Here is a 19214-nt window from a genome sequence, read left to right as displayed (position 1 = left end):
TGAACAGTGGGGCGGAGAAGAGCCTTGCAGAGGATCCAGAGGAGTGTATGCACAGCCCTTGCCTAAATAACCTGTATTACTCGTCAGTTGGACACAAAAGGCTTAGGATTCTTTTGACCCATTTGTAAAGAAGTAAGTGCTGTGTGGTGCTAAAAAATACAACTTCTCATGATGGCATTTGAATTGTTTGGTAAATAACATTTACCCATGAAATAATGCAGCAAACTAAGATTTGAATTGGGACAAGGAGGGAAGCGGTTTGGTGTGGAGATTTTGCTATGCTGTGATTGTTTTATTCAGTTTCAGTATCCCCCAAATTTGAATTTTTGGATGTCTTTACTTATAGATATCCCTATAATCTTTCCATTTGCACACCTCACAAATTAAAAGATAAGTAATCAGATTAAGCTAACACAACTGCATCAGAAACTGATTCATTAAAAAAAAAAAAAAAAGCCAAGTCCTTTGTACAAATTGTAACAGTTGATTTCCACAAATACAGCAATTCCAGTGAGTTTTTCCTTTGCTTAAGCATAGGCTCTTAGCTCTTCCAGTTGTTCCAGTGCTTCTGGATGTTGCCACAAAGAGTATCACTATAAAGAGGGCAAATTAAAATCATTAAATTTTCATCTGCATATGAAAGTATGGAAAGAGAGAGAGAGACAGATAGGGGGATGCATTGTACCTGGGAATATTCTAATTTTTTGTCTTTTTTAGCTTCAGGAATGGAGCTGTCTGTCTGAAGAGGATTCTGCCCAAATATTCGTAGTCTCCAAGCTAATTTTCCTACAGACTCTGGCGTTACAACTTCATCTTTTTCAGAATGGCTGAGAAAGCTCCACCAGGGATCACCAAAAAGTCTTCAAGGTCCACCCTTTCTCTCCCTCCAGAACCAGTGGAGATCATTAGGAGCAAAGCCTGCTCACGGAGAGTTAAAATAAATGTTGGTGGACTCAACCATGAAGTGCTGTGGAGGACTTTGGACAGACTTCCAAGGACACGATTGGGAAAGCTCAGAGACTGCAACACCCATGAATCTCTGCTAGAAGTATGTGATGACTATAATCTGAATGAAAATGAGTATTTTTTTGATCGACACCCAGGGGCTTTCACTTCCATTTTGAATTTCTACAGGACAGGGAAACTACATATGATGGAAGAAATGTGTGCTCTCTCTTTTGGCCAGGAGCTTGATTACTGGGGGATTGACGAAATATATTTAGAATCTTGCTGCCAGGCAAGGTACCATCAAAAGAAAGAGCAAATGAATGAGGAACTGAGGAGGGAGGCAGAGACATTGCGAGAGAGAGAAGGGGAAGAGTTTGATAATACCTGCTGCCCAGAGAAAAGGAAGAAACTTTGGGACTTGCTTGAGAAACCCAACTCATCTGTTGCAGCAAAGGTAGGATAAGCAATAGGCTTAATACTAAGATAGTAGAAAATGGTTTCATAACCCATGCATCTGACTTGTAGGAATCAACAAAATCCACTAAAATATTTAGAGAAAAGAAGAATCTAAAAATCTACATATCATTGAGTGAAAACACCCAAATCTGTCCTAAACCCACTGAAATCAGCAGAAGGAACCCTGTTGAGTTCAGTTGTTTTTAGGCAACTACTGTACTGTACTGTACTTTGCTTTTGCTGTATGTGATGAGAAACATCTGTGTGATTCTCAATGGGCTCCATATGAAACTCCTCAATGAAAATGCAGACAGAGTACATTATCTACTGGTTTGTTAGAAAAGCATTTGGTTATGACAAACATCCAATTCAGTGTTGCTTGTCCTGTTGCAGGCACTGCATATGTGGTGTGTCAGTGTCTGGTAGGTTGTGCTGGATAAGCCATCAAAGGGTCATCAGCTGGTCTGGCATGGTTTTTCAGTGGCATGTTTTCTCTTACACTACATTTTTTCAATCAAGAATTAGAGTGTTTTGTATAAAAATACTGAAATATTAATGCATATTTATATATATTTATATGCATGCATATTTATGTATATACAGGTATATGTATATCAACAAGTATATATTCTATACATGTATACACACACACAAATATAGATGTGTAAAGTTTATATCTATTTAGTCAGAAGTGAGAACAAATCCAGATGAATCCTGGGTCCAGTTCTGCTGTCTTCAAACAGGGAAGTTGGCTGAAGTCTCACTGATGCTATGGAAAAGTTTACCCTGGTTGTGAAAATGGGACTGCACACACAGATGTTGGTACTGGTATTTAAAAGAAAGATTTTCTTGCATCTTGAAGAACTTAGTTGTTCTGTTTGTGGTGTGAAGCACTAACTAATGTGAGGTAAATCTTGCAAGCTTATCTCCAGTTTGAATGACTCTAAAATGTTTGATGTTTAGATGTTCATGTTAAGCTTAACTTAGATTAACTAAGATTTATTTTCTTCTGTTGTTGTTTGTTGTTGGATGCAATGCTCTTGGACCAAGGTAAGTATTAAATATGAGGCTGCAATGGACAAAATAATGAGAATACTGGCAAAGATTTTTCTTGCAATAGTAACTCTTAATATTGAGGTACAATACACTTTTTTTTTTAAATTTTGATTTTTCATTGTGAGCTACCTAACTTTTTAAGCAAGGAACTTACTTTATTAAAAAAGGTTGTGGCAGAGTTTAAGGTTCGTAAGTGGAATAAAAGCTTATAGGAGAAAAATGAAAGTATTCAGAATATTTTAGAAAACTACATGAATAAATTTATTCAGAATATTTTAGAAAACTACATGAATAAATTTTCTGCTTCCAAGATACATATTCTGGGCCATATGTTCCTCTCCAGGAGAAAGAGCAGAGGGGAAGCAGATGGGTGTAAGTTTTGCCAAAAAGGGTTCAGGGAGGCCGTGTTACGCGCCGTGATCCCCTGGTACAAGCTAACCTCCATCAGCCCCCTCCAGCACTCCTGTGACACAGCTTCTGCGCTGCCTGCAGGGCTCAGGGACCAGCCTCTCAGCCCTGCACGCCTTGGAACGCCACCAGTGTGTTCCGTAAGAGACCTCTCCTCCTGGATGCGGGCAGGAGGAAATCCTGTCTGAGCCACGCTGCTGCGGCACATGGCACGCGACCCGCGGGATCCCCTGGCCGCGGACACTGCCGCAGAGACATCCAGCAGGCAGATTTGGTTGTGAAATAGTTCCTCTTTCATACACAGAAACCAAGGCAGTTGTCTCCAAGGCTTGAGACGTATGCTTAATTAGTGTTTTCCTAAGACTAGGTAGGAGTCAACACAGTAAGATGAAGCAGATGAATAAAACAAAAGTAAGACACTGGTTTTTACATTCTTTGCCTGTGACTCGCTTTCATTCATTTGCATGTTGAATAAATGCAGAAATATAGGATGGTTAAACTTGCATGAGTGCTTGCCATTCATCAGACTGTTCTTACGGCTTACGCAGTGCCCCATCATGCATTTGCTTGAAAGAAGTTAGGCCGACCCTGAGCTTTTAAGAAAATCCCCCTTTGGTCACTCTGAGCAGATTTCTCCTCAGATTTTGCAGATAGATGTGGCTGTTTTTTCAATTTCCCTAGATGTCTAAATAATTATTTTTTATCTTTGCATTTCCTTTTCCCCTCATGCCCTAATTTGATTCAATGTTATAGATCTTTCTTGCTATAGGGAGTTTCACATTGCACTTGTATACATGTTGTAATGATTTTCATTATTTCAATTGCCTTTTGTTTAAGTTAATGCCATTTGATGTGGTTTCTGTGGTTCTGGTAGCTAGAAGTCACCGTAATTCATGCAGTCAGTTTCTCTATCTAGTCACCTTCAGTCTGTAAATACATATATGAGCCTAAATTATAGTCAGATATGGCAGCTCAGACAACTATAGAAACTTGGCTGAATGACATAAAGGAGAGCAAAGACCATCACAACACATTTTACCTTAGGTATCATAAAACAAGACATGGTGGAATCAGTCAGATGCACTTTGAAACAGACTGCATTAGGATCAGTGGCAAGGTTTTTTCTGAAGTGTGTGGATAACATCTGGTTTAGATTTTTCATTTTTGTGTTTGGTCAAATCAGTTTCTTGTTTGTCCTGAGACAAGAGGCACAGCCATCTTCTTTCCTCTGGAGGAGTAGAAAGGATGGTGGGATTTGACAGTGGCAAGTTGGGAAGCAAGTGAGGAAATATTACCGTAAGCCTCAAATTCAAATATTAGCTGCCTTTTGAAGAAATGAGTGTGCATAAATATCCTGTAGGTGCTTGTTCAGTCAGTTATATCCTGTGTGGCATCTGAGCAGTTGACAGTTTGCTTTTTAATCCCTTTCACATCAAAGATTAGAAATGTGAGATAAATACTAGGATGTGGTTTTGATATGTGACTGTGTCTTGCCACTTCTTGATTCTGCTAAGAACCCTTCTAGGTCTGATCCAAAGCTTACTGAATTAAGAGGGAGTCCTGCTTTGGATTAGGCATCTCAGGACAAATCCTGCTCCTTTCGAGGTCAATGAAGGTTTGCCACTGACTTCAGCAAGGTGAGACAGAACAAGGTGACAGTGAATGAGCAGCATGTATTTTACAGGATATGCCACAATAAACAGGAGAAAGCAAGAACAAGGTGTGGCAAGAAATTAAAACTATGTTTAGCTAGTAAAAAAAGGAATATTATAGGTCAAGTGCTGTTGCACAGTGCAGACACACTTAACTCTTTGAGTTACTTTAATCTAGTAAATGCAGATGTGCACCTCATCTCAGTCACCAGTTACCATATTAGAGGCACAGCTATTCTTGCTTAGCCCTCATCCCAGGAATTCAGTTGGCAATTGTGAATTCAGTAGACATTTCAGCTGAGGAAAACAGGATTTGCCTCCATTTTCCAGTGCTCTCATTCATAAGCTTTTTAAGTAGGATTAAGATAAAGATGTGCAGAAGTCCAGCCATTTCAGACATGTACAGAGCTATGGAATGAGAAGCAGTGTTGGGATTTATGAAGGACAGGAATTTGGCATATTTTACATCCCAGAGAAGTCCCAAAGCCTGGTCCCCAAACCACAGAGTTTTGTATGTGTTTGGCATTCTTTGGTCCAGAATAACATCTGAGTTTTTAGACCAGACATTTATTTATACTTATTGTGTAACCAGTTGTTTGTGAAAACTGTCTTTAAAAAAAAAAAATTTACTTATGTTATCAGTCATCATTTAGTCTTTTATTTGCAGCTGCTGGACCTATAACAGCCTCCTTAGTTCAGCAGCAGCTCCGACCAACCTGTCAGTAGTATAAAAGTCCTCAACAGGTACCAGAATGAGCACTGACTTCAGTCAGATGTGAACTTTGTGCAGCTGGATTGCATCAGTGTTTATGGTTCAGCACCTTGTTGAACTGACACACTAAGAGAGCACCTCCCTGAGCTGATGCCTTGTCAGCTGTGTCTGAGGTATATTGTTTGTGCAGTGCTCTCAGAATCAAAGAAGTCTTACTTTGGAGTCAGTGTCAGTCAAATGAACCCATACATTTAGTTTGTCATTCAAAGCCTTAATGCATGAGCTCTTCCTTTCATTCTTGCTTATTGGGTCCAATAGCCTGATTGTTTTCTCTGGTTTTTAATACTGGTGAAGCTCTTTTGGGCTAAATCCTAAACAAATACGGAATGTTTCTAGTCAGGATGTTTTACTGTAAATAAAGAATGAATGAAAGAAGAAATAAGTGGAATATCCAGGACTAACAAAGACCCTGTGTCTGCCTAAAGATATCTGATAGTGACTTACCACCTTTCATCTACAAGAGTATTTTAATTACCCTACAGTAATATTATCAAAAAATATCACTGAGATTTTCCAATTTGTGTTTTATATCCCATGTTGCCCCTTTAAATACAACTAGGATGTAATTGATTGTGATTGATTCTACACCTCTTTCTTATGCAGTAATTTTTTCTCATATTAATATTTGCATCAAGCAGTGTGACTACTAACTGATCAAGTATGAAAGATAGTACAAAGTAATTAAAAAAATTACTAATCAGTCACATTCTGTCCTTGAGTTTTTGCATACCCCTGTTGATGTACATACACAAAAGTGTAAAATATTGGCTTTTGTGTTTCTGCAGTATGGGGTTGGCTTTATTTAAAATGAAACCTGATAGGGTTGAAAGTGTTCTCTGTTAATTCTGTTTGTTTCACTGCATGGCTGATTTTTCCTTATTTTATTGATTTCTGTCTCTCTTTGGGTTAGTTTTCAGGGTTTTTTTTCTTTTGGTTTGCATTACAAATTGTAACATGAGTATTATTTTGTAAAAAGCATACCAATTTATCAGCTAACTAGTGGATTGTGGATTACAGAAGGTATAATTATCCCAAGCCTGACTGGAAATTGTGAGGACTTTGTGTGCAGTATTGAGTAACTAATCTCTTTTGTGAACAAAAATTCCTTTGGGGTGGGGAAAAAAAAGGCAGGAGCACATAAGAGGAGGTTTAGGCTACCAATATTTTTTTAGCTGCATGTGTCTTTTGGCTGGGATTGCCACAATGACTTGCCAAGAGAGGCAAGATACCTATTTTACATTAGGGGCCTGATTCTTACTTTCCACTGTCTTGTGTATAAATCACACTGACTCCCATGCCTATTCCTTGTAGAGCAGCTTAAAAGTGGTCTTAGAGTGAGTGGAAATTAGCAGAGTCACTCTGCATGACCAGAACAGAGCAGAGTGTCAAAAAGGACACTTCATTTTCCCTTTGCAAGTCCTCCTAAATTGGATTGTCACAGTGTTCGTTCAGGGGTAAACCCTAATTAATGGTGTGCTACTGGTTCCTTTTGGGTTGAAGGTGACCATATACACTCAAAGTACTCTAGAAAAACTCAGCTTGTTGGTATGTTGTGATATACCTCAGGCCCATGATATTCACTGGAGATAAGTGTTCTTTTCTAGCTGGTATGTGGCTTGAACTTCTGTCCGACCTCTGGTTTAAATTTATTTTTGGGGGCAATCCTGTCACAAACCTTCATTCAAATGGACTACCAGGAATAATATCATTTGCATATACTTTATAGAAATTTGTCTGCTGAAAATAAGTAATGGTAAAGCACAGAGAATGGTCACTGGTAATAAATAGGTGTCTTCATTTCCCAATTGTTTCTTCCAAGGAGACTCATTACCACTCTTTGCTTTTAAGGTGAAGTTATTTCTTGTACCAAACGATAAAGTCAGTCAATGTGACTGTAAGACAAGGAGATTATATTGGATCCTAGTCATTCATATTTAATAACTCAAGTGTTTTAATGTCTTGAAAGATAAGTGAATTTATTGCTTTTTCAATAGATATTATATCAAGGAACAAATAAGACTTAATTGATTTTGTTTGAAGAACTTACATATGCTCACTGCTGAGCTGGTCATTAAAAGATTATTTACCTTCTTTTCAGTTCTTATATGAAGTATCATGTAACCCATGATTCAGCATTTTTGGTCAGTTTAAGGTGTCATGGGAATACAGCTACCATCTGATCTGTCTTGCTTCAGAGGTGTTCAGTGCCTCAGTTACATATGGGTTCCCTTCAGCCCTGAGATTTTATCAGTGGTGTGCAAAGTTATTAAAAGACTTACTGAAAACTGCTATTGGAATGAGTAAAATGTCCTTTGAACTGACTTGCTTATTACTGGCACTTAATTCTCAGTAAAACAGATGCTGAAATTGTGGAAGCAGTGCCAAGGGCAAAGATGCAGTGACTCATTTTATAACAGTCCATCACTGGCATCAAGCACTGGCACCAGGGAATATCCCCATTCCCTCTATGAACAAAGGGATGAGAACTTTACTTCTGTAGATGTCATAAGGGGCTTCACTCACTGTGGTTTTATGGATAAATTAAGGAAAATCAAAGGGGATTTATGATGAGTCTTGTTAAAGGGGGGAAAAAAAGGCAAGAATAATTATTTTGAAAATTGGGGAAATCCATTTTTCATATTTAGTAATAATATCTAATCAGTAATGTTTTGCAAAACAAAGTTTTAAAGTAATGAAAAGAATATGCCTGCACTTGTGACACCATTCACAGAATCACACAGTAGCTCTTGCACAGAGAAACCTACTAGGATTTGGAATATATGATATTACAGTGATTTACCAGCAGGTACCATCTGCATGAGAACAGCTATCCTTTGCCATAAAAAGAAAGCTTTTATTCCAATTTACCCCAGCACCTTGCATCCCTAATTTAGGAGAGCAAATTAACTTAATTTAACTTAGGAGAGTAATTTAACTGCAACAACAGCTTCTTTTACCACTGATCATTTCCTTTTTTTGTGCAGTTACCATCTATTGAATGTAGAGTAGCATCAATGGTATATATCTTTTAAAATATGTTCTGCAGTATTTCTGGTTAGGAGGGTGATGTTTTGGGCATTACAGCATGCCCCTCTCAGAATCAGAGGCATCTCATGAGCTGGATTTTCAGCTGTGGCATGTCACTTAAGCTGGGTCATGCCTTAGTGGACAGACCAGGCTGTTGTGCCTTTCCCTTTGCCCAGAGGCAGATCATATGTCCTAAAAATGTTGCGTTTCCGTTCCTTGTTTTTATAAGCAGCTGCCAGTGCATTGTCTTCTCTCATGTAAGATATTTGGAAGGAATCAGATATCAGGGAGATACACTAGTAAATTAAATGATGAAACATTATCCGGGCTAAATCTATGGGACACAAAGGCCTGCATCTCATTGTCTGGATAAACAGGCTCTGTCTGGCTTTTGTAGATCTGAGAGGCAAAACAAATCTATATGATCCCCTGCAAACTGGCCTTTGTTTGGCTCTCTGATTTTGTTGCAAGATGCAGAACAGCAAAAAGTTGCTCCCAAGTGACTGGGAAGCCAAACAGACTGTTGCATGTTATTTATTTCAGAAAAAAAACCCCGTGGTATTTATCATGACATATGGCAGACTCATGAGTTTTCTATTTGATGAAGATATGTGAATATTTGACATGTAGCACTGAAAACCAGGTCCTTTGGGGGGATATTGAAAACAAGCAAGTGACACTGGCACAGCTGTTTCAAAGTGACTTTGAGATTAAAAAAGGATCCCAGTACAGTCCTTATATGAAGCCTCCACAGCCTGCTCTTAACGTGCCTTGGTCATTGTCTTTTTGGGGAAGCATGAAAAAAGACCAGGATTTCAGGTGGGATGAGTGAATTTGATTTACGCTAGGTTGGAATCAGAAAACAGTTCTACATTTTAAGTAATTTCATAAATGTGTAGTATCCTTTCCACATGAGTGTTACAGCATTATAGGTGAGGCAATACCTGTACTCTGCATACCACACCTGAGACAGCTCTTCTGGTGTTTTTGAGCAGCCATGGGAGGGGGCAAGTTATCTTTGAAAAGCATGGTTACTTTGGCCCTGTAACCATTAATTCTAAATATTGCCAACTAGCCTTTCTTTCCAAAATAAGTGTTTGGATTTGTTGGAGTTTATCCTGCACATTCACTATACATACAACACTGACAGCTGAGCCATTTAAAAAAATTGCTCACAATATTGCACATCAAGAAGATATGTGAGATCACTGAAGCCATCAGAGCAGTAGTTTTCTTTCAGTATTTAAGTGCCTACAAACTGCCTGAATCATATTTGCTGAATTTTCAAATCATCATGTAGCTACTTGTAATAAATATTCATACAGGATTTCTTCTAAAATGCAGGGAAAGACAAGCCATGGGATGCAAACCTGCAATCTGAGGAAGCTTTTATCTAAATGAAAAGATGAACTCCTGAGTTTAGTCTTACCGGACCTCTGAGGCTCAAATTCATTCCTCAATGAGAATCTTTTCTGGAAATGATGTTGTGCTCCCCTAAGCTTCTGCCTGAAAACTGGTGCTTCACCAAACTAATTAAAAATCTTCTGGGGTTTACTAAGCTATTCTGTCCTCATCTCTAAAATAGAAGATAATGAAAAGTCTAAAAAGAGCTGTTCTTCACAAAACAGCTCTTAAAGGGGGAGCTTTCCTATCCAAGGCAGCAATGAGGAGCACATTGGTTATCCAGAGTTCACTGGCTTCAATCATCCATCATTGAGTCCCTCTTGGTGCAGCCACAAGGGTTTGACATTGCTTTTAAAAGCTCCAGTATGGCACAGGCCAGAGCTATCTCAAGGACAACTGAGTGGCAGTGACAGCTTCAGGTATCAGTGGCCACTTGCAGGATGCCCCATTGCAAGGGGTTGCTGCTGGCATGCTTTGTGACAGTGAAGCTTGCTGTGGTTTCATGTATTTCTGGGGATGGTATTTTTGGCTAACTCCTGAGATGGTTTAATTTTTCCTACTCTTTCAATCAGTTGGATTTCTGTAACAGACAGAAATGACATCAAGCCTTGTTGTTACAAACTCACGTCACGCAGTTTGTTTCCCAAGCGCTGTAGCCTCCTTTTGGATTGCTTACTGAAGGATCCTTGGGTGACCTGTCTGCGCTGTTTCACTGAACTATCCACCAGTGTGTTTGACTCTGGGGGAGGTTTTTCTGGAGAACAGTGGGTATTGCTAAAATAAAGTAGGTAAGGCTGTTCTTTTGAAGGCTGATAAATGTGTTACAGGCTTATTCTGAGAAAAATTGGGAACTCATTTCCATTTCTGTTACTTTCACAAAGCTTTTGTATTTTCATGTGTCATCTTTTAAAAAGTTTGATATAAATTCCTTTGTGGAATTAAATGCTATTTGAAAAAACTGTTCCAAAAGTATCTTGGTCTGGGGTCTATACATGTATGCAACAGTTTCATTTTGTAAGATGATAGCACAGAAAAATTTGGTTAGTGCCCCTGAATTCAGTTGTAACACTAACATTGACTTCAAAGTTCTTTAGGCTAGGTCTACTTGCATTTAGCACAAAAGGCAAAATATGTAACATGAAAAGAGTATGTAGGATGAGGCCAGTCCTGTTTCACTGAACTCTACAGCCTTTTTTTAGAATTGAAGCAGGATGGACACATTGCTCAGGTCAATAATTCTGTGAACTTGATACTAATTTATTGTAATCTGCATTTTAGATTGATATATTCTCCTGCCTGATGGTGAGGTTGGTGTTCATGGATTTACTTCTAAACTACATATGACAGATTTACTCAAAATACTGTAGGTGCTCTAGTAATAGTGAAATGGTGAATGATTCCTCTTAGCTTTTCAGTGCTTCTTCACTCTGTTGAATTTGGGAAGAATCAACACAGTTTGCTGCATACTTGTATGTGTAGTTTTGGATGAAATAAGTAAGCTGAAGAGGGGGTCTTTTAATTAGAGTATCTGATAGAGATGAGAGCTCTTGGACTGAAAAATGATTTGCTTGATGAGTGTATTATAGAGGGAGTAGATGAGGGCTAGATGTGCTCTTTGGGAAGCATTTTTAGTGCATGTTAACACAGAATGGTGGGACAAGTCTTATTACAGTATTGTGGAACTGATGTTAGTAACATCTGTATGAAGAATAAGCTCTTCTGAAATACTCCTCTTTTCTGAAAGCAAATTAATTTCCTTTGATGATGATGAGATGCTTTGGTGATGAGAGCTGCTATGTCTGACTCACAGGTGTCCCCTCTCAGTCTGATTTCTGTTGTTAATTGAAAACAAATAGTTTAGGTGGGTATGAAATTGAAAGGAAAAACCTAATCTTAGAAATATCATTATTGTACTGAATCTCTGATAACATGTCTGAAGCATTTCAGCAATAATGATTCAGATTAATATAACTTCAGCATTTCTAACTCCAGCATCATTCCTCTCTAACTGGATTTAAAAACAAAACCCAGCCCTTACCTAAGCCCATGTTCCTGAGAAGGAGGCTCTGTGTGCCAGAGAGGTGGTTAGGTGAGTGCAGTTATTAGGAGGGTTTTTCTGCTTTCATGGAGGCATCCTCCATCTTTCATGGAGGCATCCTCCCCCAGGGCCTTGCTGGAAGGCAGGAGGCAGCTGGAAAGGGCACGGGGCAGGCACAGATGTCTCCTGCTTGTGAAGCCAAGCTGAAAGCCAGAATATGAACAGCAGGAGAACCCGGGTCCCTGTGAGCAGGAGGCACAACTGCAAAGCTCTGTGGTGCCTTTGCCCCCTCCATTTTTGAAAAGAAAGATGAAAAAAAAAAAACACTTAAAGGCTTTGAACCTTTTCTCATATTCCAGTTGTGTGAAAAGGAGCATTATCCCTTGGGAACCAGGCTGACCTCAAGCGTTCCTGAGAGGGGGAGCAACTTGCATGTGTGCCAGTTGTGGATCCCTCTGGCAGATCAGTTTGGTGCAGGAGCACACATAGCAATCCTTCCTTGTTCCAAGCAAGTGATGATGGGTGGAGGAGCAGTTCTTCAGGGCTGTGCCATAGACAAACTGCACCTCTGGGCACAGAAATGGTACCGAACCTGCCTGGGGTTAACATAAGTAAAATGCAAAAGAAGAATGGAAATTCTTAATTGGATTTCCCCTTTTCCTTTCCCATCCGTCCAAAACTACATTTTTCTGTATTGTAAATGCATGAAGGAGTCAATCAGAAGTCAAGTGAGTCTTTCTTTTTTCTTTAGGTCTAAACAAAAGAATCTCACAATATTTTTACATGCTTGCAAAATTTATTTTTTTTAATGTCACCATAACTATTGTTTTAAAACATCTCTGGAACGGAACCTCCCCTCCAGAGGGATGTTCATCTAGGTCACCTGAGATCTCCATGTTTATAGAAAAAGGGCAACCAACCATTGACTCTGATGTGCACCGATTTAACACTGATCTAGCGTGTAAGAAAAAAAGAAGATACATTTTTCTGTGGATGAAAAATGCTGATAAATTTATTCAATGATGTCAAATACTTCGGCATTCATTGTTTGGTAAGTTTCCACAGCTAAGGTAGATTCTAGACTTAAGGTACTATTTTGAAACACAGTTTTTAGAGGACATTTACAGTACTCAAAAAAAAAAAAAATGGGAGCAAGATAATAGATCAAAATGAACATAAAAAGCACAGAGCCAGGTTGTGTCTGAACAGCAAAAGCAGTCTTTCCTTCCCCTTCCGCACAAGATCTGTAGTCCCAGTTGTGCAAGTGCACTCTGCTTCTTCTGCACAGTAGTGTGTATGTCCATACTGTCCTTTGACCATAGGAAACCCTCAGGGCCACCAGGCCTGGTGATGCTGAGGGCTCAGCCTCTGCTCTGCAGCTGGTGCTTCATGGAGCCTCACCAGAAAACAGCCCTGGGCAAGTGGAGGGCTCTGCACAAGGCTTTGCTCTGGGGACAGAGCAGGGTGTCAGGGCTCTGGCTGGCTCTTACGTGTCAAAGGCCAGAAATCTGTATCAGGAGCGAGATGCACGTTAGCTGGAATAACATATGCAATTTAGATAATTAAACTGCACCCTGTATAAGTGACCTAATGTCAGTTGTACAGCTGGCATTGCTTCGTATGGTAAAAAGAAAATAAATAGGCAGTCCGAGTCACCAGGTAATTGCTCTAGGGCTAGAAAAGATCATCAGAAAAGAGGACCAAGGACAGGGTAGGGAATAGGAGAAATATAATCAGCAAGTAATAATAATCTACATGTATAGAAATCCCAAAGCCTATAAGGGTTTTTATTTTTTTCCTAAAATCCATCGCATTATTACTCCTTTCTTTTTAAAAATTCTTAGCACGGTATCTCAAATAACATTTCTTTTCTTGTCAGACCTTTCAGTCAAAGGCAGCGGACATACAAAGGGTCTCCAGTTTGCCATGCCTTAATTCACAGCAAGGAACTTCAGGGCAGTGACAGCCATCTCCTGAGAGAGGCGGTCCAGTGACTAGCCTACTTGTGAGTGAGATTATTCCTTCTGTGAAAGCAAAGCAGTGTTTTCTCCAGCTGTGTAGGTCAGAATTTTAAAGTAAGCTGGGGACAGCTGTTCTTGCCTGCTTACTGACAGCTTCTCTGTGTGTGCTGGGCGCATGCATGCAAAAATCACTGTGCAAAGTGAGGTGCTGAGCTCAGTCACACCAGCATGTCACCACACCAACCCAAAACCAAGACACCCCAGGGAGGGGTATACATTGTGCCTGAGAATATTCTCATCTTTTTGGTTGTGTAAGTCAATCCTAGTAAAGATTTAGTGCCACAAGCTTACCTCTGGGGTGAAAAGACATCTATTAAAGAAAGCATGAGCATTTTGTTGTATGTGAGAAGCAAAGTTAATGAGCCTTGCTTATAAATTAAATGCAGACAAGTAGATGTATGTTCTCATCTCTCCCTACTGTCATTGTTTTAGTACCAAGTTCCTTGTAATATGGAATGATTTGAGATTTACAGTCATTTGGCAGAGTAGGGAAGCCCTGTTGTGCAATTGTGGGCCTGAGGTTCACTGCATGTGCTTTAAGGTCCCACAAAAAGTTTCTGACAAAGTGGGAAGCTGGATCCAGATCTTTCATCTTGAACACCTTTTATTTCTGTGGAAATTTGGTCTTGAATATTTTAGACCTAGAACAGGCAGAGTTTATCCTCTCATACCATTAGTAATTAAATAATGTCCTCATTTAATAATGCTGACAGAAAGCTTACAAGTTTAAGAGACTCAGCTGCCTTGTTTCTTACTCCTTTTAAGAGAAAATAAGCTATTTTAGCCAATATATTGTGGGTGTGTCTGTGTAATGGTGTACATGTCAGTTGGTCCCAGAGCCTTTTGACATGTTTAGTTCAGTGCTATAGTTTAGAAGAAAATTTATAAATTACTTTATACTTATAGAATTTAACTACTACTTATTATAGTAACCATTTGCTTTGATCAGGTTTCTACAGTGTAGCTTGAAAAGTGAATTAATATTTAATTTCAGTCAATAAAAAAGACTTTGTGGGTGGATAACCAAAAACAAATGCTAAGAGCCGAGATAAAAGTGTAAGAAAGTCTTCAAAGGCATCCAGATTTTGCTTTAGATATTTATCCATAGTCATTGATTCTTAATTCCATCCTTGTCTTTTGGCTTTGGTAAGCAAATATTAAATATCTCCTCTGAGATGCTGCAATCTGCCTACACTTCCAGTATACTTTAGACAGCAAGAGTTTATAATGGGCACAGGCAGCTTCCTCCAGATTCTGAAATGGGTTGCAGGGCAAAACTTACTAAATTAATTCCAGCTGCTCTAGCCTGGACTGGAAGCCTGATTGTTGGATCACCCTTTAGTCCTACTTTCATAGTAATTCACCTTGGTTAGGAGGCAAAAATTATTAATTTGCATGCAGGGCCACGCTGACAGCTTCAGTGTTGCTGTGCATTGTGGAGGGACCAGCACACTGAGTGATGCTTGATTTCTCCATACAGTTCCATCCATGGAGTTCTGCGTCTTCCAGATTTTTTGTTCAGCATATTGTAAAGGAGAATAAACAGAGTTTGTTGCAAATGGACAAGGAGGGACTCAGGCTGTTGTGTATTCACTCAAGACAACAGTTTTGACTTTCAGAGCAGTAGATAACTTGTTGGACCTGTCCTGCTCCTGCTGTCTGGATGGAGACATTTATTTTCTGTTCACTGTGACTCGTGGTCACAGTTCATTTCCATTATTCTCAAGCTTCACCAGCCAGTAGAGAATATCTGTGTGCAATCCCAAACACCTCGTAGGCTGAGCAAGTGATGGGCAGGAGGGGAGAGGACCTGGGTGCAGCAAATAGCATCCCACAGTGACATGGTTACAGTAGCTGGTGCCACTGGAGCTCTGTGTCTGGGCTGCTGAAGGGTTCCATAGTGCCTGGCATCTTCTTAGGCAACATGTATAAAACTTCTGTGAATTAACTTGTCTTCATTTTCTCCTTACCTGGTTCCAATTTCTCACTCTTGTACAGCTCAGAAAGTGTCTGAACTGGGCATTCTGAAAAACAGAATTGATGTGGGAGGTAAACTTCAATAAAGTCTTCACTTAACATTGCATTTAGTTATTGCTCTGTGTCACAAATAAGTGAACTGAAGACACCATGAAATTTTTTTACAAAAAAAAGTAAGGAAAATGTATCATGTGAAAATGCACACAAAATCCAGGTGATCATCCACTTGAGAGAAAGTAAAAAAAATTATCCCTTAAATAAGAATAGGAAAAATGTCAGAAAAAACCCCAGTGCTAGCAAAGTCCTAATTAAGCCAAATATGTAAAAAACAGACAGATCATATATCTATTAAGGTGCTATGTAAACCATGTAGGTTTAAAAAAACAAGGCAAATGAAGTGAAATACCTAGTTTTGTTTGAGGATGTCAGCCAAGTGTTTCAGAGCCTTGATGGAAAGAAATCATGTAATATAAAGGTACAAAGGATGTATGAATGGCAGAGGAAATTTCCCACTGGAGTGAAGTTCCTATACTTGAGGAATGAAGAGCTCACACTCTCAGGAAGAACCTACAATCCCTGATCTAAACAGAGAGAATGAAGACCTACAGCTCTTCTATCTGCTGCACCATCTGGGTCTGGACAGGGATTGTGAAAAGCTGAAGGGAACCAAAAGACTGCAAGTGCAAAAAACACATAATAAAGAGAAGATGTTTAGACCTTATGAGATATTCCCTTTTGTGCTCTCCCTGGCATTGGGTGTTTCCTGGCACTGGGTACTTTGAGATGTGTGATAAAAAGTTGTGTGGGTGAGCTGTTGCTGTGCCCCAGCATGGACAATTTCAGCTATGAGAAAGCTCATACTCCTCTTTCATGTCCCCACCGCTGCATTGTGCTGGGAGTTTTCTGAGTGAGAGGACGCTGCATTTTGTGTACTTGAAGGTCAAATGGCCCCTTAGCTGAGGTTTGTGTACTCTTGTTTCTGGTAAACAGTGCAATTCTGAGTTTATTTAGTGAGTCTGTGTGTCCTTGTGCTGCTCATACCCAAAGAGTTGGTCAAACAAGGTGCGACTGTAGGGGCTTCTTGTCACTGCAGCAGTGAAGGGAAATTAGTTGCCCTGCCTAAGTCCGAGGTGAAGCTGATTAGCAGGAATGTAGTTATGAAAAGACCCGAGGGAAATGACAAGACAAATGGAAGATGTGTCCCTCCCTGGCTCTGCACACGACAGCAGCTCCCCCTGTTCCGAGGCCAGGGACAAAGCGCAGCTGGAGTCCGTGTCCAGCACCGCAGAAGGTGATGCTGCACTGCTCCTGCACAGCTGGTTACCATCTCCTCTGCATTGCTGGAGCCACACAAGATAACTTTGTTTTTCTTCAGTAAAGCCAGGTTTTGATCCTTTGAGTCTGCTGCGCTTTCAGGGCTTTGGGGTTTTTTGTGTTTTGTTGTTTTGGGCTTTTATTGTGGCTTGAAAGCATTTAATTACTAATCTTTCTCAAGGCCATAAAATGCTGGCGTTGAGAAATAAAGGAGAATGTTTTTTTCTTTTGAGTGCTAGTGTGAATCATTGACAAATAGCAAAGAAATGAGCCTTCATTAATCATAGTCCTTGTGCACAGCAAATATCGAGCAGGCGCGTGTTAGGGAGTGTCTTATGTCAGGTCTGCTTTCAGACAAGGCTGCTGTGGAAACCTTCTTTGTTGCACTGTGCAGTAGTGCTCATTCTGTCATACAGATGCTCATTTTATTAGGTGTTAGCTAAACACCAAGACTCCTTTGGAAGGCAATTACCCCTTTGCTTCCACCCCTGCAGTTTCTCGGATAGATGGATACAGTCTGACAACCATAGAGAACAAGATGAAGCCTGGAGAGAACATGACAGTCCAGTAATTTTCCCCCTGACTCCCTGTAACTAGAGGTGCACCTCACCATTTTCAAAATCATTTCAGCAATAAAATTTGTAACTTTTGTACTGTTTTTAGAATAGAATAAAACCTTTGAGTAAAAATAGGGGGACAGTTGAAATACTGTAAGGAGAGTTTGTATTTTTCATGTCTGAATTCTCATGTTTCAGATTTTTGACACTGATTTAATAAAAGTTCTCTTTCAGAAGTCTAGAGATAATGAAATACGGCAGTGGTTAGAGAATTTCATATATACTGAGGGAAGCCAGGGCAGTATGTGATTAAGAAATCTGCTAAATAAAAATAATCTCAGTTTTTTGTCCTTTAGAATCAAAAGTCTTTGGCACAAATCTTAGTCCCTGTGTAGGGATTTTTAGAAGGGTTAGTAAGGGAATATCTATTACCCAGTAGACTTAAGGATTTTAGTATAATGAAACAAAAATCAAGGTGTCAATCTAAAAAAGAAAAGAAATTGTTTTTCCTTTATTTTACAGCATTTAAGAAATGTCACTTGACACAATATGTGGTGGTTCGGTTTCTCTAAACAATAGGAAATACGATGATCTGTGTGTGAGAAAATGATATGGTGTCTGGCTCTTTAGTCTAATAACTTCTGCAAATAAAAGGGGAATCAAAAGAGCATTTCAAGTATCAGCAGGTCATATAATGGGAGTGATCTCATTCACTGGTATTCTGCACTCTTACAATGCCCAGAGACATTGTATAAAGCCAAAAATGAGATTTCACATACAATTTCTCTACACAAAAGAGCTATAGGAGGCGTGAGAGGTTTCCTACAGCAACACCAGAAGGAGAGCAGCAGCACACTGTCAGTTCTGCAGCTGTTGGGTGGGTGACCTGCCCAGTACCCTGATCTGCTCCTCACTGGTGGCCCCCAGAGCCCCAGCCCAGGAGACAAGAGACAGCCCTGCCCTGACACAAGCCCCGTGCTGCCTTTGAGGTCCAGCTTTCAAACCAAAAGTGGGTTCTGTCCTTTTATACATATGGGGGTTTATATATATATATATATGTCTGTGTTTTTATGTATGTGTATGTATATATTCAGATATAATACTTGTCAGCATTTCCAGCACTTATGGAGAAGACGAAAACCACAAGCAATTCTTTCAGACATGTTTTTGACATAAATCCCAAGGTGTCCCATTTTATCATGTTTCTTCATAAGTACTTGGTAGCTGAACTCCTGTTACTCCAGTTTTTCAGTTGCTGCTGAAATAGAATTATGTAGAGGGAATGTTTTTTCCAAAGTTTGTTTTTAATTCACTTGCAAAAATTTGCAAAGAATTGAAGAGGAAGAGGAGAGCAATCCAAACTCACACTGAGGTGTTTTACAGTAATTGAATTTTGCTTAGGTGTCAAAATCATTTAGGTGTTGACTTTGAGATATTCCATGCGTTTTAGAAAAGCTGACTCGGTTGGATTACTCTGCAATGTTGCTAAATGTCTGCAGCACTGAGACTGGATTCAGCCCTCCTTCCTGTCAGTAGCTGGAGTTCAACTGGCTCTCCAGTCCCAGTCCTGTTGCAAGAGAGCTA

At 39.6% G+C, this 19214-nt stretch overlaps 1 protein-coding gene across 1 annotated transcript in view; it reads left to right on the top strand.

Moving 5' to 3' along the window:
• Positions 1-823: 823 nt before the first annotated feature.
• KCNB2 (potassium voltage-gated channel subfamily B member 2) overlaps positions 824-19214 on the top strand; it is a gene marked incomplete at both ends in the record, with an annotated part of 164760 nt that continues 146369 nt past the window's right edge. The window contains one exon of the mRNA XM_084206667.1: positions 824-1402. Within this exon, the coding sequence (XP_084062793.1) occupies positions 824-1402 (579 nt within the window). The remainder of the gene's footprint in view (positions 1403-19214) is intronic.

The sequence above is a fragment of the Fringilla coelebs genome, assembly GCF_963513975.1.
Source record: "Fringilla coelebs genome assembly, chromosome: 1".
NCBI classification, from domain to species: Eukaryota; Metazoa; Chordata; class Aves; order Passeriformes; family Fringillidae; genus Fringilla; species Fringilla coelebs.
This window is presented reverse-complemented; position numbering and strand designations above follow the sequence as displayed.